General features: G+C 39.0%; 2 protein-coding genes across 4 annotated transcripts in view; one reads left to right on the plus strand and one right to left on the minus strand.

Annotated features, from left to right (window-relative positions):
• Positions 1-23,582, minus strand: part of shroom4 (shroom family member 4) — a 115,902-nt gene that overhangs the window by 73,881 nt on the left and 18,439 nt on the right. The window contains exons 1-2 of one of the 3 annotated variants that reach the window (XM_042401317.1): positions 12,943-13,021; positions 7,392-7,619 (exon numbers count right to left, since the gene is read on the minus strand). In XM_042401317.1, the coding sequence (XP_042257251.1) occupies positions 7,392-7,514 (123 nt within the window). In that variant the 5' untranslated portion in view covers positions 7,515-7,619; positions 12,943-13,021. Of the gene's footprint in view, positions 1-7,391; positions 7,620-7,941; positions 8,009-12,942; positions 13,022-23,582 lie in introns of those variants that run through there. The other 2 variants (XM_042401316.1, XM_042401315.1) reach the window with 2 other exon arrangements.
• bmp15 (bone morphogenetic protein 15) lies at positions 13,034-16,870 on the plus strand. Its single transcript, XM_042401319.1, has 2 exons — positions 13,034-13,495; positions 14,866-16,870. The coding sequence occupies exons 1-2, from the start codon at positions 13,156-13,158 to the stop codon at positions 15,870-15,872; spliced, it is 1,347 nt and encodes a 448-aa protein (XP_042257253.1). The 5' UTR covers positions 13,034-13,155; the 3' UTR covers positions 15,873-16,870.

Consider the following 23,582-nt stretch of genomic DNA (forward strand, 5'->3'; position numbering starts at 1 on the left):
TACTTTAATAAGTACTTTTAACTGAATTTTCCATTATTCTTAACTTGATATTGTGGAGAAATATAAACATGAAAGTGTCCTTTATCTGTCTCTCTCATCAATATGTTCTATTGTGTACCATGCTGCAGCACAACATGTGTTTTTAGTTAGTCAGGACAGTTAGCAAAGCAAGTCAGGGCAGAGGACATGGAAACACACACACACACACACACAGTACAGACAATAGCATCTCTATCTGATGGCATCCTCATCTACCCCCTGCAGAGCAGATTGCTACTGGAGGCTACCTTTACTGGAATGCAGGGAGTCTCACACACACACACGTCTGTTTACCAGCCCAAGACATTTGGTCGCATACCTTCGACCACATGTCAAAACATTCTTTTTTTGTAAAAATCCCTGGATTTCTGTTACTGTCAACAGCGGGGACGGAGGAGACAGATTATCGTCTTCCATCTTTGATGCCTCTTTCCGGGGGCCGAAGCAAAATTCCCGACTGCTCGCGGTGTTTTGAAACATGCACGGCTGGAATGCTCGCCACAAGAAACGCTGCCCGGTTTCCGACAGAAGAACAAGGAAAACCCCCTTTCAGCCTCAAATAGAAAACAATAAAACTCTGCGGGAGACTCGTCCAAACAACACGCTTCATACCCACATGTAACCACTTCCAGTTTAACCGAGGTGAACTTGTGCACTAAAGACATTTCACACTCCTATAGAAACAGAGAGCATCATATTTAGTATTGAGTGAGTTAGTTCTGGCGAGAACAGGCCGTCACAGGGGATCAATCATTTTAAGTATCCATTTAGCAGTTATCTGTTAATAAAACCAATAAACTCATGATCCTGGTCACCTGTGGAGATTAAAAACTTGAGGTAAAATCAAAAAAATATGATGTTTTGCCAAGACGAGTTCAAGTCACAGATGATCATCATAGGTTGGCACCATTAACAACCCAAAACATCATTGATTGTCAATATTTGTCTGTGATCCATATGTACAAGATGTTTGATATTGGTCCCTACAGTCGTACCAATGATATGTTACATTTTCAGTCGCTTGTGATCTTTAGGAAGACTCTACAGTCTAACAACTACCAAATAAAAAACCTAAAATCCAAGAAATGATCTTCATACACCCCACAGTGTTTGTATCCTCACAGTTTATTCAACCAAATACTTTTACTCAGTTCTGAGTCCAGAGCTCAACACAAATTTCCTCTTTGGGATCCCAACTCAAAAAAAAAAAGGAGTTCATCTCAGTCAAAGATGTGGTTCGCCAGGAAGAGACGGGTTGATAGTTGGCAGGCCGGTTAAGGAAGAGGAGGATGAAGATGCGTGGAACGTGCGGAAAATTAATCGGCGACTATTTTCATTCATTTTTTTACAGCGAAAATACCAAACGTTAACTGGTTCCAGTTTTTCCAATGTGAGACTTTGATGCTTTGTTGGTGTTATACATGAAAGTAAACTGAATTTCCACAGATTCTTTTGAACAGACAAAACCTGAAGACGTCACTATGAGCTGTATTTTTACAGACAAATCGATGAATCAAGAAAATAATCTAAAACGCTATTAAACAAACAAACTACAGGTTACAACAAAGTCTGCACATCCATATAATAAAGTGAATGCAGACTGCAGACCAGTGAGGTTCTGCTTCAGTCTACTCAGACTGACTCTTGTACAACATGTAGAGTCTGATGTTCATTTAGATAGCGGACATGTCTGGTCTGCAGAGCTCTGGTGGGAACAACACAGTACAGACAGTTCACATGAGCAACTGTGATCCATCAAACTAACTGTTGAAAACATAAGACACTGATTCTTAAGAGAACAGCGTTATTTGGCAACTGATTCATCTTCCTTAAAATTGGCATACGGGCGGAAATTTAACAAAACCTCCTCAAGATTTTTTGGATTAAGCGCCAAATTCAAGGATTGTAAGCAAAGATTGTTTCTATGAGAGTTGTTGAAATGCCAAACTGTCCCACGGGAGCGCCGTCTTACAGTCGGGGAACCGCCAGAAACATGTCCCAAACACTAATCACCAGAGAGCTCATTGTCCATCATAAAAAACACAAATGAAAGCGAGCTGACAGCTCAGCAGCAGCTGCCCTGTCAAATACAACAATGGAAGGAACTCACTACTTATTCATGCCGACCGCAGTTGACAAAAGACACAAAGAGTATAAAAGATGTTTGTTTAATCTGAGATGTCACAAAATACATAGAAATGACAAGTAGTAGTCTTCAAAATGATGAATCACCCAAAAACATACTTGTGTCTGTGATTCTGTCCCATGTCAAGCCCATAAATGTTTGTTTTTTTTATTTTAACCCATGTTCTACTTTCCTTACTTATATTTTGTTGTTGTTCTTGGAGAGAGGGGTTTGGAAAAAGGGAGAGTTGGACAAAGATACAATACATAATGTCAAAAAACTGCTAACTGACTGTTCGTTCAACACCTCCGCCATATTGTGATTGTCAATCTTTGGGTTTTTCCACATGATTATGTGGTAGCAGTCAGAATATTACTAGATATGAAGAGTTTTGGAGGTGGTGTCTTTTTTATCACCTTTACAAAACCAAAACACAAGAACAAGAAATGGATTAAACTGTGTGTTTGTCTGCTCTAATGCAAAGCATTAATGTTAGCTAGCCTGGCTATCTAGCTTATAACCTACCTAATATCAGCTAATTACACAATTTGTGTGGTTACAGGTGATTTCAGGTCATATGTTAGCAGCTTTGTCCTGAACTGTAATCAACTTGAGGAAGTTTACTCAAGATTACTTTGTCGAACTTATCGAAAACACTATCTCATGTTAATATGCAAACATCTGAAGGTCGTCATGTTAAAAAGAAATAAATGTCTTACACTACATTTTTCTTACATTGTGGTACTGTGTCAGCATTATATCATGTATGTAGCCAAATGCATATTTAAGACCTTTAGCGAGGTTCTGAAAAAGTTTCCAACCAACCCAGGCACCTAATGTTAATTACCTAGCTAGCTATAGCTAACAAAATTTGAAACAGTTTTAATGCTGGTCAGTAACTAAAAACGAGAGGCCTGCTTTTGTCTACTTCTGTCTGAAATCAAGGGCCCATTGTTTCAGGAATGAATACACATTTTTGGTGCCATCGTTACAATGTAAATGTGCAGTGCTATAAGGTGATACGTGCACTAGGGGGGAGCGTTGCAGCTATTAAACCAGAATGCAACGGAAATTAACACAAAAGCCAGGAATTAATCCAACTTTCAACTCCAGAAAACAACCCTCATACATGAAATTAGATAGTAATGTTTGCACTTTTGTCTCTCAGTCCTCTGATCAACTAATCAGCATTGGCTTGATGCTCAGATTATTGACTGGCTGTTCATAATAACCTGCAGACAGACTAACAGAGATAACCTAATGACTAACTGGCTAACTGGTTCAAGCAGATAAAACCTTAAAGTCCCAGTGAAAGCAAAGTTAGAGCGTCTTTAGCTTCTGTACTGTGATGTATTTCCCAGTAAAACAGAATATTTGAGAGGTGTACAGTTACAAGAGGGACTTAAACCAAATCCTTTGCATTTGATTGGCCCGCTAAAAGTGGGCGGAGCTTCACACACACCTCCCTCACCTGTTGTTAGATCTGGAGGAAGATGAGGGAGAGATGAATGAATTAAACCTCAGCAGCCACATCTCTTCCTATCTGTCTCCATGTTGCTCTGTTAGCTACTACGACCCACAAACAGTGAAGTGAACAGTGAACTTTGATTTAAAAACACTATGATACTACTTTTTTTGATACATATTTGACATATAACAATAGAGAAATGAACAATTAACAGGGAAACAGGATTAAAACTGGGAGAATGTATTTTTCATTTCACTGGACTTTAATCTCATCGTGTCATCGCACAGCTGATCATCAGCTGCTGGGAAAACAAGTATTCGAGTTACAGAATTATATGCATGTGCACTACACACACACACACACACACATACACACATATCTCCACACCCATCGACACACACCCCACAGTAGTAATTTGTTATGCTCTTGGTGGAATGTTGACCAAATGGCTTATAGCCCGCTGCTGTCTCAGACTGTGGAAGCCACCCTTCCCCCTCCAGAAACACACTCAAAAGGGTCATGCACACACACTATTCAAAACGTGGACATGCTGAAAGGGCAACCGGCACATTTATGCACTTTCCGTCTCAACACACACGTCTACAACCGCCCTGGATACAGTGAATTCACTCTAAACTCACCCGATATTCACTTATCCATCTTTTCAATCCTGACATCTGACATCTATTCACTTCGCGTTCGATCTGTTGAAACTGGACGGATGAACGGATGGATGTCAAAAAAAAAAAAAAAAAATGTGAAAAAGGTTCATCACAAGTTCCCAGAACCCAACCATTACCAAGATTATTTGTTTTGGAGCTGCAAATCCCTTTGTGAGACGAGTCATCAACTTCTGGGTTTCAAAGTTTGGACTAATGCTCCACTTGCTTCACATTTGGATCTATTGATGAGATATTTCTCAGCTGACGTGACAAATAAACATCGTTCCAGAGTAAATAAGCGTCATACAAGTGTCTTATCTAGTGCTGCAACAATCAGACGATCACTTTTTAAGAAAACATCACATTTCTCTTGTTCCAGCTTCTCAAATGTGAAAATTTGCTGGTTTCTTTAGTCTTCTTTGATAGTAAACTGAACATCTTTGAGTTGTTGGTCGGGATGAAGACATTTGAGGACGTCATCTTGGGGTTTGGGAAACATAAAAAACTGACATTTTATAGACCAGACGACAACTAGTCAGTTAATTGAGAAAATAATTGACAGATTCATAAATAATAACAACAATCATTAGTGGCAGCCCTAATCTTGTCTCATCTGAGGAGCAAACTTTTGGAAAATCATCTGATTGGAGCCAATTAACCATTATTTTCAACATTTTTTTCAATATTAAGAGTCTTGGGTCCTTAAATCATCCAAATAACAGTCCAAAACCCTGAAAAAGTATTGATTTATGATGATAGGAAACAGAGAGAAGCAGAAAACCATCACTTTGAGAATCTGGAACTGTTCAATCAATAATAAAAATTCTACAATTCGACCGATTGTTTCAGCACTAGCTCCAAAACCAACAGACTCACTGCTGCAAAGACACATTTACCAGTTGATGCACTGAAATTATTCACCCACCTTTTTGACGTGACATAGTTCTGACACATACATACATCAATACATGATGAGAACTAGTGTTAAACTGAAGTATGTCTGAGCTTTTAGTGGAAAAACAGAGTGCATGTGTGCGCACATGAGTTGATTTCCAAAAAAGTTCAACTATTTAATACTTATCCCGCTCTCTATATCCGTCCCTTTCCTTCTTTCCCTCTCTCGTGTTCACCCCCCCCCCCCCCCTCAGTCACTCGCTCTCACAGTCACACACATGTTCGTCCCCCTCTGTCGGAAGTGAGGGGATTACGACTGTATTCAGCTGTGGTCCATACAGACACAGTAAACCTGTGTGTGTGTGTGTGTGTGGAGGCTGATGGAAACTCTCTCTGGCCCTCGCTAAACCTAAAACACATTATGCACTCATGTCTTTGTCATGCACACACACACACACACACACACGCTAACACACACACACACCTCGACAGTCTGAGCTTTACCTTTTCTGTGTGTTCCCGTCTTTCTCCTCTTTCCTTCAAGGACTTAACACTTAATCATTAAACATTTTAAAACACTTTTCTGCACCTCAGTTCCCTGTCCAGCGTTCACCGCCTGAGCTACTTTATTGTGTGTGTGTGTGCGTGTGCGTGCATGTGTGTGTGTGAGTTTTAACTAGTAGCCACCGGCCACAAAACAGCCATAGAGCACAGTCTGATTTTTATCTCCTTTAGCAGTCCCAGTCACATTTTCCCAGGGGCTGTGTTACTGCGTGTGACTGTGTGTGTGTGTGTGTGTGTGTGTGTGTGTGTGTGTGTGTGTGTGTGTGTGTGTGTTTCCAGATGACTGAGCCAGGCTTTTCCATTCGCTGCTGCTGTGGTGAATATAGATGTGAACCGGCCAACGTTTACACCGCCGCCCCTGCCACCACCGCCGCCGCCGCCGCCACCACCGCTGCGACTTCTCAACAGGCGTGGGCAAAATATATAGAGAGAGCAGAGGTTGCACGTGAGCTGGCCTACTTATGCACTGGACTGGACACACACATTCAGAGAGAGAGGGAAAGAGGGAAAGAGGGAAAGAGAGAGAGAGACCACCCCCAGCAGAACACACACACCAATAATTACTTGCAGTAATTCAAAGACACCCTCCTTATTTCCAGCAGCTCACCGCCCGCGGTGTGAAAACCGTGAGAAGAAGCCGGGGAGGAAATGTCGGCCCCCGCAACTTTATCGCACGAGACGACGAGGTCATGACAAAATCTGAAAGTGAGCACTAAATCTCTCACAAAGCCCTTCAACGTGCACACAAAGCACACCTGAAACCAAAACTCCCATCCGAGACAATAACAGTATGTGTCGTTCTGCACACTTATCAGCTGCCGTGCCTCATGGTTTCCTCCTCTCTGCAAAACAAGCTCATTTATTAATACGCTGTCAGTATAATAAAAGATTAGCGATGTTCCAAACAAGCACCCTATCATTTCAGTCGACTGCCAACACTTTTTTAACGTCCAGTCAATGAAGTAACAGGAAGATGGACAGGAAACCCTTTGACCCCAAGTTTGGGAACCTTACCATTAGATAATATAGGGCAGGCTTTTTATTCATACACAGTGACAGCTGATAAACCTCAAACATCTCCGGATATTTGCTTCAGCTTTGGACAATAACTTTTTATTCTCTACAGAAGAGGAGGAAGGAGGAGGAGGAGAGAGGAGGAGGAGGAGGAAGAGAGAGGATGGAGAGTGAAGCTTCAAATCTAGCAATGCAGAGGTTTATATACAGAAGAGGTTTTCAAGAAAAACAAGCGTTTTGCGTTGTTGTTTTGTTTTGTTTTGTTTTTTTTAGCATGGGTTGAAAAGTTTAAACCAAGTGACCAGCAGCCAAGCACACTGTGAATGAGAAAGCAGCCACTCAAGCCTGCAAAACTCAACCACAATTGCTGTTTTGGTTCAGCATGAGTGTTGCAACAACCACAACCTTACAACATACAATTCCTATAATACTTTGGCGTGTGATACAGTGTAAATATGAAACCAAAACTGTAAATATACATATAAACATGGAGTTTAATATTGGGGAGTATTAGGTCACTTTGAGTACTTCAGGCGCATTTTAAAGTCATTTTAAACCGTATAACGGATATTTCCCATGCTTACATCATTATGTCAGTAATGTCAGTGTGTGTGGGTCAGCTTACTTTAGTGATGATGAGCGGCTCGCCGTGCTCGAGCCCTCCTTTCAGCGTGAACCCCCACGGCGCGCCCCCGGTCAACTGGACCTGAATGTGGTGGAAGGAGACGAGCTGCTCAACCGTCTCCATTCTCCTCCTTCCGGGCCGTTTATCCGTCGTTTCTTCCCCCTCTTTCGGTCGGTTCAGCTAGCTTAGCGGTGCCGGTAACAGTCCCTGCGCTTCTCCATCACCGCTCTAACAACAACAACGAATGGATGGATTGGAGGGACGGAGTCAGTGGGAGAGTGCAGGAGGGGGGAGGGAAAAAAAGTTTTTAAGCTAGTGTCAAGCTCGGTGAAGGGATGCTGAAAATGGCGGTTGCAACTTCCGGTCAAGCGTTTAACCGTCGACGAAAAGTAGACGTTAGCGTGTTTTACAGTTGTAAAATCACTCGGTACACTATCACATGATTCTACTAATTATTTAATGTCACATCTACAGCTATGCATCCGTTTATTTCTTAAAAAGAAGCAAGTTTAATGCTTCTATTATAAACTCTATATCAAGTGTTTCCGACCTTACGTTGGCTGGCTTGACGCAGCTTCAAACTTCGAGAAAACTTTTCCCCAAGCGAGGGAGGTGGCCCCTCCCACTGTTTAAACGTATATGATTGATAGAAAAGTCGACCAATCGCAGAGAGGCTCCGGATGGATTTGTCCAATCAGAATCAGCAAGCGGGGCGGGGCTACCGCGGTAACAACCGCTGTATTGTAATAACATCAGGCAGAGTCACAGCCAAATAACAGTATCAATGGAGAGTGGCTGACCTTTTATTTGAAACATGAAACCCGCTATTTTACCGCCAACCTCTGCGAAAACTATCAGTTGATTTTAAGTACTGATGACCAACCCAAACATTACAGCTTGGCTTTCATCTTCACATTTAAATGCCTGTATTGACGTTTCCAGATAACGTTTTAATGATATTATTATAAGTCCCAAAGTAATATTAGGCTATTTTAGCTATAATTGTACTTGACATAAATACTTTTAGATTACTAAAGAGTAAATATAACTTCATTCCTGACTAAACTTTACTGAATACTAATTATTTAAAGGATAGGTTCACAGTTTTTTAACAGTCAGGTGCCCATATGAACAGTGAAAGAGGGTTTCCTCTCTGTAATCATTCCTCCTGTTCATACTGGCTATTAATAGATCCCCTTCAAATGTGCTTTCAGTGTAAGTGATGGGGCCAAAATCCAGTGTTTCCACACAGTCATTTTGTGCAAAAATGCATTTAAAAGTTGATCTGAAGCTTATATGGGGTTTCAGCGGTCTGTGTTAGTCATATCAAGTGGATATCTGCCACATTTACAGTCTGTTTAGCATCAAATTCCCTCTTTGTATTTCCCTGTTGAGCTGCGGTGGAAGTAGAGTAACAAAAAGAGGGACTTTGGCACTAATCCCAGCAAGAAAACAACATTGCACAGTGAATATATAAATATATATTAATTACTAATAGCGAGTTAATCACTTTTTCCCAGAATCGAGTTCCAAAGAATATGTATTTAAGCACCCAGCTGACCTCATCCACACCAGCAGAGGAGCTTGCACAATTTCCTTTTAAGTCTGGAGGGGGCAATAAACTCTATGTATCATATAACATTATCAATTGTATAACTCAAAATATTTATTTAGAGTGCATCCCACTCTGCATAGGTGAGTGAAATGGTGAAAACCCCTGTTGATATTGACAGAATCAACAACCTATACAGACATAAAAAAGTACTTATATCTGAAGTTGTCTGTCAGTCATTAACATACTTCAAAGATCCATCTCCTGTGATTTCATGAGAAGTAATTTTTCTTCCATACTCAGTATGCTAACTGCACATTACTTCCACAATGCTTCCATACAAACAGCTCATGTCCATCTTGGCTTTAATTGTGATATATGAGAGGAATCTTCGAGCGCTTTTTCAGACTCTTGACACCAAGTTATCCCTTATATTTCTGCTCATGTGGATGATGAATATGATCCAGTATGGTCAGGATATGCACATGTTTGATCGAGTCACCAAAGACTATTATCATTCTGCCCACAAACTGTTGTAGCCTGAATCTCATTTTTCTGGGTGAGAGCAAAGATTGTCAAAGCCTTCCTCCATCCATGTTGAGGCTCTGCAGACCTGCAGCGTGAGCACGTACAGTACATAGGCCTCCAGGCCAACAACAACATTTGATAATGTGTCCCACACATTTCTAAAGTCTTACCAATCTTACCAGTCTGCTTGTCTAACCACCATATTAAGGCACATTGAAACAAGCAGTTACAAGCTGCTAAAAACTTTACATAAGCCAAGTTTGCTGGCATTTTTAAAATTGTTTTCCTGTTTGTTTGAGCTTCTTGCAATAATATAATAACAGTATTATCCTTTATTATCTAAATTAACATAAGATTTTCTTTACATTTTAGTCATACAGTTGATACTGCCGTGAGAGATAGGAAACAAATAAGAGATAATGAAAGAGGTAGAAGAGATTTTTGAATAATTGACTCATAGCTCATCACATAACTCATGTGAGTTTCACTCAAGCCCAATGCAAAACATGCATATGATGAACAGGATTAATTAAGTTTTCATCTATATCTTTATCTATTTATCTGTTATTTTTATGAATACCTTTTTGAGTACTTTCATGATTGCTAAAATTTGTAGTTTAACCTTTTACCACAGACTGTTTTGCCCAGGGGACACTAGCAATGTAGTACTTTCATGGACTGCTAATGCTATGAAAAGTTGACATGAAATGTGTATCGACAGATTGGACTCTCGTTGTTTCTAAAATAATGCCCTGTCCTAAAAATAGTAAATAATCCAGGTACAATACATGTCAGAGTATATAATTGAAACATTAAAGGAAATATCCTTTAAAATTTTGTTTCCAGGAGATGAAATGAACGATATTAAGTCCATTTCTGTGCGTTAAGTATTTAGCTTAGCTAGCGGTTAGCTTAGCTTAGCATAAAGACTGGAAGCAGATGGAAACAGCTAGCCAGGTTCTCTTTAAAGTTAAAAAAAACAAACAAAAAACACCTTCCAACACCGCTAAAGCTGACTAATTCATGAGATTTATTTTTGTTTAATCCATACACAAAGTGTACTGCAAAAACAGCAATTAGTGGTTAAGCTAGGCTAAGCTAGGCTAACCACATTTCGACTCAAGCTCAGTACTTTAACGCACAGACATGAGATTGATTGATTGATTGTTCTTCTCATCTACTATACTTTGGAAAAGAAAGTGAGTGTGCATGTTTCCCTAAATGTATCTTTTCACATGTTGTGCATCCAGGTAGCGTTGGTGTTAAAGGCTTCATTTATCAATTAGCAAATGGGGTACATCTTTTAAAATGTTTCTGTTTTGCAATCAAAGCTCCTTACAAGGCAATAAAACTGCATTATATTATATATAGTCGAAGTTAAAACAGTTTCCTGCTGCCTTTCGGAGTTAACAACACACAAAGTTACCAGTGATACTATCTTTCAGTGTAGAAATTATGTTTTTTATGGTGAATTTCTTCATGGAATAAACTTTCTAAATGTGTTTCTGCCTCAGAAGCTTTTGTAGCCATTTGCTGTTTGTCCCCCATAGTTTTTTTTTGTTTTCCCACACTCTCTCTGCAGACTGCAATGATTGGGACTGTAGATAATCACTGTTGTGGAATGCCACCACACACTGCAGTGCCATTTAACTGAATGTGTGTGTGTGTGTGTGTGTGTGTGAACAAGCGACTATCTTGAAAGAACAAGTAAAAGGGGCTTGATAGAAAATCAAAGACAGAGAGAGAGAGATGTAAACATGCCCAGACATCTCACCTTTCCTCCAGACCACGAGGACTTTGTTTTGGTCAGATCAGTTGTTCTAAAGGCCATTTGTGTTCTCGGAAACTTTGGACTGTAATATTTGGTTTGGTGGGGAGTAATGCTTTCAAGTGAGATCAAATTTAAAAGCCAAAAAAAAAAAAAGGAAAGGAGACAGATTTTTTTACAGTATGTGTGTTTTCTTTTATATTTCTTTTCACTTTGGCAGGTTTTAAATTTCAAGTTTACAAGAGGCAGGATGTCGTCCATTCAACTCCTCCCTGCTGAAAACAATTATTTTACCAGAAGCCCGGGGATCCCAAAGCTCTCGGGCTTCAAATTATACAAGTGGAAACAAACAACATATCAAAAACTGCAATCAGAGTCGTCAAAAATAGTCTGGGAGTAGCCTGAATATAAAAAAACTAAACCACAATGCAAACCAAGATTCTTTTTATACCAAAGACCAAGTAGGGAGGGAGTAACAAATTACTCAATGTACTGTAACTAAGTGTAGCTTTAATTATAATTGTTGGAATGTTTCGTAAAGTCAGTATTCTTAAAGCCACTACGTGTATTAATATTTTCAGATTATCACATGATCACATAACCTCTTTTGTTTGTAGAGAAAAGAAACAGTCCAGGTGTGTTGCAGTGTCTTTCTACCACCTGATGGCGCCAGTGTGATTCAAGTGAAGAACAACTTCAGCACTTTTTACTTTACTGAATACAGATTTTGTGATGTGTCAGCAGAAACTAGCTGATCATGTTGAATTGTGTTGACTGTTTTGCTTTTAATGTGGTCTTTATTTTGTTTTTATGGATAAGTTCAAACTCTGCCTTCTCAATTTTTGCACCGCACAGTAAAAATGGAAATTTTGGATCTCTAAAATGCTTGTCAATGCATGTGTTTTATTTATAAAGTCAGTTTTCATGTAATTAGAATTTTTTTTCATCCGATTCAGAGCCATGTGGTTGTTGAAATGAAACCAATGAGTAGAAATTCCCAAAATGTAAATTTGCACATTGATAGCAACAGAGTTTTTACTCAGTACTACAGTTTATACACAGAGATTACTTTGACTGATATTCTGCCTTTTTTTAATAATATAACTTGATTTTGAACATTTTTTACTTAGCAAAAGAAATTAGCATTGCTTCAAACATACAGAGACATACTGAAGACAAAATTTTAATGGCATAAAATATGCATTAAGAATTAAAACTTTGAGTATAAATGCACAATTTAGGCTTATTGTATCACTTGGGTGCACAGAAAGAGAAATGTGTTATCCTTTATTATTTATCTATTTATTTTGTTTACATTTTACAAGTCAATTCATTTTAATTTCTGGTATTTTGCCTGTATTGGTGTCCACATTTATTACCCTGTGTGTTTTAATCACTTGTAAAGCACATTGAATTGCATTCGACTTGTATGAAATGTGCTATATAAATAAAGTTTGATTGATTGATTGATTGATTGATTGATTGACAGTGCAAGCATGATTCTACTAAAGAATAAGTTCAGTACAAAACTGGTGAAAACAAAAATATCAAGATTATTTAGATTGTTTTATGTAAATTGTTTAACAATCATAAAGGAGATGGTGAGATGTGGAAAAATATGTAAATTTACAGAAAGTAATTAATACAGAGTATTCAATAAAGTAATCAGAGCGCGGGTGCAATTTTTACGCACGTTTACGCACCAGTCACGTGGCGTCCCTGCGCTCCTGTTGGCGGCTCACGCACATCCGAAGGGTTAATTGGGGTCACCGTCAATCTCAGGAAGTTGATTGTCGAGTCCAAAATGGCCCGTGACCAGGTGAGCCAGTAAATCACGCCCTCGGCCGTGCGGAGGATGGTTGCCAACTATAGCCTCGTTGGTGGAGCTCGCTAGCACCAGAGGTTTTATAACCAACATGAGGTCGACCCGCACCAAGCACAGTTTACAGCGGTTCTTGGTCCGGACCTGTTTTATCTTCCTGTTGTTTTCCACCTGCGCCGGAGAAAAGGCCTCCCATCACACCACGCTGAAGCGCAGCCGCCAGAGTCACCAGAGCGCAAAGCACAAAGGCGCGCACCACCGGCCGCTGACGGACGAGCAGAAAGCGGACCAGAACCTGCAGTTCATGTTGAGTTTGTACCGCAGCGCAGCGGAGCCGGACGGCAGACCCAAACAGCACCGAAAGTTCGGCTCCAACACGGTCCGCCTGTTGAGACCATCGGCGTCATCGGTGCATTACCTGCCCGCGTCAAGAGGTGAAGGAGACAAATTATTCTCCTCGAATCTGCATTTGTAGCAATCACAAACCAGCCATTAGAGTCAGTTTTGGGGGAGAAAGATCAGCGTTTTTGGGCTTTGTGATATCTTATTATGCAGGCTTTTGATTTTCCTGTGTTCCCCCCAAAACCAAGCACACCTACATAATATCTCAGGTTAAATTATGGAAGTTTTATACTTTCCAGAACAGCCTTTAAATAACAGGATTGCTGATTTTTAGTTTTCTGGTTGCTGGCATGACTGAAGGTGATTCTACATATGTGGTTATTGTTCATGATACATTTACTTTGAGCTGTGGAAAGGCTCAGATGATGTTCCCCATCTGGTCTTTTCATATATTCCTAAAGAAGATCCTCTAATCAGCAGCTCCATTAATCTGCGTTTTATGACACAGATCAGATTGCAGGTAAACAACATATTGAATTCAGAGATTCAACCTTTTAAAGACTGACTCTTCTACACTATTTGCTCCACATGAAAACTGAAAACAAGTAGAGTGAAGTAAAGCTTTAACGTCACAGTGGGGCAATATGGTCTATAGACAGCAGTCAGTATAATAATAAATATATAAAAGTACAGCAATGAATAAAAACAGTAAATACAGGAATATTGATCTACCCAAACCACCTTGAGAAAGCAGTGAGAAGAAGCCAGAAACTAAAGAACCACTGTGGTAAATTGTATTTTGTTTAAAAAAAGCCAATAGTTGATGGATTAAAAGACTTCATATCTGTAAATGCCACCTGTGGGGAGGAAAGCAGTTAATCTCAGACATGCTTCTGCAAAATACTATTGTTTTGGCTCTGAAGGTTGCAAATAGCTGAAATGTTTGCTTGTATTGCTTCCAATTAAACCTCTCATCTCTTGCAAATTCAGTGCCATGGTGTCTGTTTCATATGGGACACTAATCCAATGAAGCATTTTTGATTTTTACTGATTTTTAACTGAAAAATACAAAAGTTTTACACTGATTTTTCCGTGTTTATTTATACTGCAAATGCGTACTTTTCTAAAACCATTCAAATTAGTTTTTAATTTTACACTTTTTTTTGGTATAAAGTATGAAAATGATGAACCCAAAGCATCATGGAAGAAAAGTCTTATGAAGATTGGTGCTAGATGGTCAATCTAACCGTTATGTTTTTACTTGTTCACTGTATATTGTATTTTTAAAATGTGAGAGACAGAAGTGAGGAGTGTTGAGTAGTGGGAGGGACTGTATATCAAAAGACAAATTCTAATAAACTCGAAGTTGCCAAAAAAAAGAGTTTTTATGAGGAAGGTGTCAGTTTATAAGGCCAGAGAGGGATTGACTGGGTCTAATTTTTATGCTTTTTCTCTCCTTCAGACCACCACTACACATTCACAGTGCAGTACAACCTTGACACTCTTCCTTCGGAGCAGCTGATCAGAGCTTCGTTCATCCATCTTCGCTCTTCTTCTCCTCCCTCCACCACCTCCTCCTCAACCTCGAGCACTTCCCAGGCCCTCAAACTGCCCAGCTGCAGGGCTCAGATCACCTCACTGGGCAAAGACAGCCTGGTCACCATGGATCCTCACGAGCGGTGGACGGAGACGGACATCACCGCACACGTCAATGGACATGTCCAGCAGGGGAAGGACCAAGGCTCTGTGGGACACTTGACCCTCACGGCCCAGTATTGGTGCACAGACCCTGGGCACGTTGAAGAGGACAGCGGCCTCTCGTGGTGGTGGACTCGTCTACAAGGAGGAAAAAGATGGGGAGGGGAACCTCACCTGGAAGTGCCATCACTTCTTCTGTATCTGGAAGAAGAGAGAGAAGTGAAGGACTGGATGGGGGAGTTGCTGGGGGTTGAAGAGGAAAACATTGGGCAGTTGCACCCATCGGTTCGCCGCCGCCGCCGCTCCAAAGACTCCTCGTCTGCGGAGCCCAAAGATCCTTCGCTGGACGCTCTGAAAAACGCCCCCACTTCCTCTTCCTCCTCTTCTTTTTCCACCTCCCCCTCTGCCTCCATCATCTCCGATATCCCCAACTACAAGCGCAAAACGAGCACGCCCAAGAACCGCTGCAAGCTCCACTCGTTCCGCCTCTCCTTTGACGAGCTCGGCTGGGGTCACTACTTCATCGCTCCGCCAGTGTACAACCCTCGGTTCTGTCAGGGCGACTGCCCGAGAGTTCTCCACTACGGCTACCATTCCCCCAACCACGCCATCATCCAGACGGTCATCAACGACCTGGGCGTCGGAGACGTTCCTCCCCCGTCCTGCGTGCCTTATAAGTACATGCCCATGAGCGTACTGGTAGTGCACAAGAAGAAGGTGGAGTACAGGGAGCTGGAGGACATGGTGGCCGAGTCGTGCACGTGTCGCTAGAGACTTCAGAAGCTCATGAGAAGCACTGAGAAAACAGACTAAAGGGGGCAGATTTGATGGGTCATTTGTCTGATCTACAGCTTAGCGGCTAACCATAACGAGCCCGAGACTGGAGGCAGGAAGTTGTTGTGGTTTCAGATCTTCACCATCCCTGTTAAAGCACTTTAAAAGTCGGCTGCTAAGGCCTGGGAAGAACTATGGGCTGAAAAGATGGGAGATTAATGAATGTGCTGGTTGTTAAATTTATTGTCGCTATAATGTAATTTTCCTACTAAGATCAAAGCTGGGAAGCATTTTAAGCCAGTTGAGGGAAACGTTACTAACTTAGTATAAGTGGTAATTTAACTAAGCTAAACCTAACTGTCAGGGTAACTTATTAATATAATTTTTTTTGTTTGTAATAAAAAACTAAGTGGTTTATTTGAAGACCAAGGTATGTAGAATCCATCTTCAATATTCAATCTCAAACCACAGTCATCTAATGAATATTTTCTTTATTGTGATTATCTGTGTATTCGCTAATATTTTTCTGTTTCATTGTTGTTGTTTTTTCATTTTTTAAAAACCTGATCTTTGCCTCTCATCAGGGCTACAAATCTTGCAACAAAGCCTGTGTCTGTGTGTGGAAAGAAACATGTCTGGGTAATGTCTTCGCACTGTGTGAGATCCTCAACACATGTAAGAAATTAGAGACTGCCAAAAAATCATTTTAATGGACGAGGGGTCGACCCTTTCTGATGTCTGGCCAAATCGTGTTGGATGTAACTGTAAAGGTCTTGTGACATGTAGCATGTTCAACCTGAACTTTTTGTACATATTTATAACGGGAGGGTTCTCCAAAAACTTGTCTTACAAAAAAAAACACAAAATGAAGGATTAAGAAAAGGTGTAACAGTCTTGAAGGTTAAAGACACAGATGGGAAGTCTTGTCAAGGAAAAGAATGCAATTTTTATTACGAATGAAAATGAATAATAAAATAAAATGCATTTTTTCTAAAGCTTTTTTTTAAATCGTTTTTGATGTCTTTGAAAAATGTATTCTATCATTTAAAACCAGAATAAATCAGAGCTTTAATCTCAAAGTTTAAAACATGGGTGAGAAGTTAACAGAGCAAACTCCTGTACTGCTGAGGAAGATTGTGTAGTATGATTAAAAGCTACAGAACAGATGCTTAGTAGTTTTTGTGACAAGATTGTTTTGTCAACAGAATTATTGACACCAGCCAATAAAGTAAACGTACAGGAATTGGTCTCATTTGCAGTCTGACAGTTTTACAGTGTAAATTCCTGACATAATGGTGCAATTATGAAGAATTTAAGTACCTTAAATCTGCCCTAAATAATTAGTTTACTTTTTACATTGATTTACTTAATAATGTACATTGAAGTTATTTAGGTATTAATGACCTATTTACATTTTTACAAGTTTACCATTATATCAGGAATTTACACTGTAAAACTTGTGCAAGATGCCAGTGTGTGAGATTTATTCGTGATTTTATTTTATACTTTATTCACTATAATGAAACATAACTTTAGTTTAGTTTAGTTTTTTACACAGGTAACAAAACACACATTAAGAGATTAAGAAAGGATTGTACTGGTGAGATTAAGAAACAACAACCAAAAAAATAAAGAAATCAAGGTAAATGCAGAGAAAATTAGTTTATCAAGAAAAGAACAAAATAATCATGACACACATTAGTACAATCAGAAGGAAATATAAAAGAGCATGATTATATGTGCCAACAATAAAATAAACATCAAAAACATACATGTCAGTTGCTGCTAACAGGCATACAACTGCTGAAAAAGTTAGAACAAAGTCTGCAATATATAAAAATGTAAGCAGTTTGGCTCATTAAATGACATTAGTTTAAAGTTTGTGGGATAGATAAAGATTGTCCTCATATTTTGACCATTAATACAACTCTTGTAAAGCACAATCTTCAATAAATAATTTTTAAACATGCTTTTCTTCTATGCAAGCAATCATTTTTAGGCAATAAGGTGCATTAATGCAGTAATGCAGAGAGTCCAACAGATGGCGCTCCTCACTAAGAACAAATGCTTATATGTAAAGTTTAAACCAGCAGAAAAGAACTTAATTTGTTTTATTGCTCACAGAAAAATGAAAGGAATATATTTGGACAACAACAAACCTCTCACATCTTTTAAAAAAAACAGATAGCGTGTATTTATTGTGTGTCCAGTTTGCATGCAGTGATCTTTGTGGCCTCTGTGAAGGTTTCATGAACCTTCTTTTTCCTTGACCTTGCTATCAGAAACCTTTGAGGAAGGTCATGTGAGATTTACATGAAGTAAACAGGTCAAACTGGGCACAAACAACTGAAGCGCGCCCTTTGTCATAAATATGTAGATAACTCATGTTTTCTCAAGTTATTGAGCCAGAAAGGAAAGGCTGAAAGAAAAACATCTCGACACATTTCCGTCCACGTCCTGATTTTTGGGTTTCTAATTTATCGCCAGTTGGCTTCTCTTCCTTTTTTGTTGTTTAGATTTCACAGGAATATTTTCTGGATCATTTGACTTTAGTTTTTGTTTCTTTGATGTGTCATGCCTGTAATCAAGCAGTTGAAGGGGTAGTTTAATGCAGAACCGGATAATTATTAAGTAGATGGTGATAAAACTGATAGGAATAAAGGAGTATAACAAAAACAACATGCAGAAATGATAAGAGGGAACAACGGGGCAAACGCAGAAAATCAGAAGAGATTTGAGACAAGTAATAGACAGAAAAATTGAGAAAAAGAATCTATATATTGATTGTTCATCTAAAAACAAAATGCCTTAAATACTGTCCTGCTCTTGTTGTTTCCTTTTATTTGCAAAAGCTTGTGAGTTTCTGAAACTAATAATATTTTGTTGCATTAGTCACTTCACCCATGACCTGACCGACTTCTGTCTGACCATATTCATAAATAAATCCAAGCTTTTGTTTCAAAGTCCATTGAGGCTTCTGGTGAACAACAGCTGTGTTTGTAAGAGGAGATATATGGACAAGTATTTATGAAACCAGCCGCACATTTGAATAATTTTTGGGGATTTGAGGTGTAATGTTGAAGAATGACATATGTGCGAAGTCTGACACGTTCATCTGCTGAAGAGGGAAAGTTTCTCTGGGATCACCTTAAATCTCAGTTTTAAAAGTGTGCTTTTAAGAGCATTTTTGTGACAAGTTTGGAAACCAATCATGGTCCAGTCCAGTGAAGTAGGAGACATCTTGTGTCCGGAAGTTAAATTGGTCTTTAATGAGGGAGAAATATTCTAAGAATATGTACAAGTCAACTTGTTTTAAATATAAAAACATATCAGACACAAGTTATAATTCAAAGCAGACTATTTTAATATATTTTAAAACATATCTGGATGGAAGCTTGACTTGGAAAACCTGCAGTATTCCTGCTTATGTTACTGAATGAGCTTCAGTCGCACCACAACAATCATATGGAAGTTATCTTCACTAGATCTCAAAGATGCTGGCAGATCTGGTTGCAGATAGATTTGTAACACACCTGTCACCTACAGGTAAAAGAAGAGAGTTTATATCAGTGTCAGAATTTTAATAAATGATTCCTGCAGAGTATTTTTGCGCCCTGAAAACATAAATATCCCCTCAAATCAATGCAATCGATCCTTATTTAGCAGATGAAGGACATGAGTCACCGTGTTATGAAACGCACTTTGCTCAGTATTGGACAGGTACTGTTAAGTGGGTCACAGAGAAGCCGTTCATTCATCGCTGTTTACCGACACTCACATGTCACATATCTATGTGGGTTGATTGACATACACACACACACACGTGTCTGTGCAAGCATACACACACACAGTCATGCAAATATACACACAAACAAGCACGGATGTTGTAAATATAGCTTTGATTTCTGTGTATTTCAATTTATGTGCTGCAATTTTGCATTAAAGTTGCCATAAACAGTAAATAAAGGTTGATTTGATAAGATTTCGTATATATATATCTGTATTCTACATTTACACATTTATAGTTTTTGGATAAAGAAGTCGTCCTCTGCTGTGCGCTAAATGTTTCCAGGTGTAAGATGCAGTGAAATATGATGCTACAACACTTCTGCATCAGCAATATTTTCAGCTAACACAGCAGCAAATACGTTCATTCAAGTGTATTGCAGCAAGCAAAACAACAACAATTTAACGGGCAATAACCAAAATTGTAACGTCCCTGAGGCGCAATGTGACCTTGAAAGGTTGTTTATCAATGCCTGTGACTCAGAATGAGTGCAGAGCTTTTTGGCTTTTAAAACTCACTTTCCAGTTAATATAAAATACACAAAAAAGAGAAGTAAACAAAACTCTGGACTTTTGGTTTATTTTTGAGCAAGATTGGGGTATTTTTTGTTATTTAAGGCAGGAAAATGGTTTGATTTCATTCCTTCTGACCTCTAAAATGATAAAAAGATATCTCCTTTTTTGTGATTTGGATCTGTCCAGGGGTATAGGAAAGTCTATCTACATTTTCTACCACTGAGATATATGTGCAAACACATCAGAGGTACAAATTTAATTTGAATTGCAACAACAACATGGCACAAATGGGGGTAAAATCAGGTTACAAAAAAGCAAAAGAAAGAAATTACATCAATGACACTTTAATAAGAGTTTAGTGAGTAAAGAAATGTTTAATTCAGGCACAGTCTGTTCTTATTCTGCTCCAGGCTCCACAGTGCTGCTCTGTTACCGTAACTCTGTTATTGAGTGACTGGAAACCTTCAGTTTTACGGGACCTCCGTGTGTCTATTTCCTGAAGGGTTTTTTGTGCGCGTGTCATTTTGTCCTTCTTATCTTAATCTGCTGAGACAGATGTTACAGAAATCACAAACTCAAAAGCACACGTTAGCGAGACTGATTCCCGTAAACGTCTCGCACACAGAGGGAAGAAGTGACCTGTTACTAATCACATTAGACAGAAGCCAGACACAGAGACAGAAAGGTCAGTTATTACAGAGAGAGGCGGCTGGAGTAAAAATGTGTGTGTATGTTGTAAGCGGTGAAGTGAGTCACACAGGGCGATGGATGTTTGCATTTACTGTATGCTGGGTGTCATTGTTTTTTTACACAATACCTGGAATTAGTAAAGCTTTTTATCTCCTATGTGAGCAACAGATCTAGATTACTGTTTATTTAAACAGGCATCATGAGAACCTGTATAGTGAACAACATATTATACTGTTACCTGTGCCGTTATCTATGGAAGTTTAGCATGTTAACGTGCATGTATGGGCTGCAACTAACACTGTCAATTAATTTGTCAATTATATTATATAATTAATCATAATTAGTCAATTATATGTTAAGTCTATAAAATTTTCCAGTCCAAGGTGACGTCTTCAAATATCTTAAAACAGTTTAAAACCCCAAAATATACATTTAACAAAGATCCAAAACAGAGAAAATCAACAAATCTTCACATATGAGAAGCTGAAACAAGAATATTTGCCACAATTACTGTCATTTCCCATTTATCAGCTAATCAATGAATCCACTAATCGTTGCAGCACTACAGGCTTGGTCATTGGATGCTAACATACTGACATTTAAAACCAGTAACCACCACTAACTCAATAGAGACCATTAGCCGCATCCCACTGGGACCACATTTAGCCAGAGTCTTCAAGAACTCAGCATTTACCACAAACCATTAAACACCAACAGGAAGAGGAAAACTTTTGTGGTGTATGACATCATCATGACATCAGATCGCATGTGATGCATCGTTGAAACAACAAAGACCCTGGAAAAGACTGAACAAACATGGGAACCAGACAACATTGGCTGAAAGATCAAGGAGGACAGAGAGACAATCTTTGAGCAGAGACAGAATGAAGGTCATGAACTTTGTTTGACCTTTTTGTGGAGCTGGATGAAAAGTCAGACGATCACCATGCCGCTGTAGTCTGGTTAGAAATATAATAATTAATGTGAATCCTTATTTATTAGTAAAAATCTATATGTTACATCCTTGTGAGTACATTATAAAGTAAAGCATCACTGGTATCCATTCCCTTAAATGCAACCCCAAATTCAAATGTTTCTCTTCATCATGTGAGATGTTGCACGGTGGTTGGCCCAATTCCCATCCTGGACAATATAGACATTAAAAAAAAAAGTAAATTACAGATATTTAGACTGTGTGCACAGACCAAAGTCGCCTTCCTTGCATCACGTACCAATGAACCTGGACTCACTTCTGTTACGGGTTGACAGGTTGCCAGATCAGACAAACATAGAACAGCAAACAGAGCTCCTGAATCTACAGAGTTTATGTAGCACATTACTGAAAAATAGATATAAATACAGAGCTGTAAAAAGAAAAGCTGGGAAAATGATACTAAAAACTGAGGTTGATAAAAACAGAGCTGCTCAAGTGGCAGAAAACTCTTGGTTGGACATCTTGGTGGGGAAAGACGGAAAATATGTTTTTTGTTAGTTAACAAGCTGATCAGCCATGGGAAAAGAGATTTGACTGGTAATGATCCAAATTCATAATTTACAGACTAAGCAAAAAGGCTTTTTGTCATTTACTCCAGCAGGATCATTTGACAAGCCACAACACATAACCACAACACCAAAGCATCTGAGGCAATAAAGTCCCGAAGGTTTTTTTTGACTTAAGGCTGTCTTTTGGCTTTGTAAAATTTAACCGCCTTACATGACAACAAATCTATGGATTCACCCGTGAGGCAGCGGTAACACCACAAATCTGCAGTTCAGTTGGGATAAAGCTACACGGGTTGTATGCAAACTAATGACATGTTAGCTTTCATACATTTGAAGTTGATTATTTTTAAGCCACATAAGCAGCATAAGCATAAGTGGGAATTCTTGCCTTTCAGTCATGCATCATGGCATCACTATTTTCAAAGGGAAATCAACTAATTTCAGTGTCACTGTAACTGCTGTAAATTTGTGAAATTTGAGGCCCAAATTTGCACCATTGACAAATAGCAAACCACAGTGCTAACCTTTGAATGAACAGAGAGCCAGAGAGTCCAAAATAGGAAGCTATCGTAGCTTTTTAGCTTGTTGCACCGTCCACTTTTAAATACTGAAATATAAAAACTGCTCTACAAACGAGACTTGTTTTGTCAACAGTTATGAAACAGGAGTCAATGGCACAATTACGTCTTGTGGATAAACTTTCTTTGCTTGTTTTTCTGTTAGCAACCGAGCTAGCTAGTTTGCTAACTGACAGGTGAATAAGAAGTGCTAGCATGTTGCGGTCACCAAGCTTACAGTGAGTTTTCTGCTCCACAGTTCTTTATTCAAACTTTTTTTTTTTTTTAAGTGGGCCCTAGTAATCAAATTTTTGCTTAACTTCTCCTTCTTCTTCTAAGATTGATTATTTTGCTCCACTTTAACTCGTTAAATGAGATTAGGCTACCTGGTATTTTCTGGCGCAATTAGCCTGTGAAATACTTGTACAACTCCTATCCACAATCTAATATATGCTACTGATAGTTATAAATTTGTATAGCAAATACAGTGCAGCTTTAAGACTTAATAATGATCAGAATTACAATAATTACAGTTAAAATTGAAATATGCATATTATGCAACCCTGCTGAAAAAACTAGCATAGACTAGCTTAAATTGGTTGCTGGTTTTAGCTGGTCTTAGCTGGTGTCAAGCTGGTTTAGTTGGTTTACCAGG

The sequence above is a fragment of the Thunnus maccoyii genome, chromosome 22, assembly GCF_910596095.1.
Source record: "Thunnus maccoyii chromosome 22, fThuMac1.1, whole genome shotgun sequence".
NCBI classification, from domain to species: Eukaryota; Metazoa; Chordata; class Actinopteri; order Scombriformes; family Scombridae; genus Thunnus; species Thunnus maccoyii.

Bases quoted from the DNA above. Each gene is read 5' to 3' on its own strand.
- bmp15 (XM_042401319.1), top strand. From the start codon at position 13,156: ATGAGGTCGACCCGCACCAAGCACAGTTTACAGCGGTTCTTGGTCCGG. The intron at 13,496-14,865 runs GTGAAGGAGACA...TCTCTCCTTCAG, and splicing joins TTACCTGCCCGCGTCAAGAG to ACCACCACTACACATTCACA.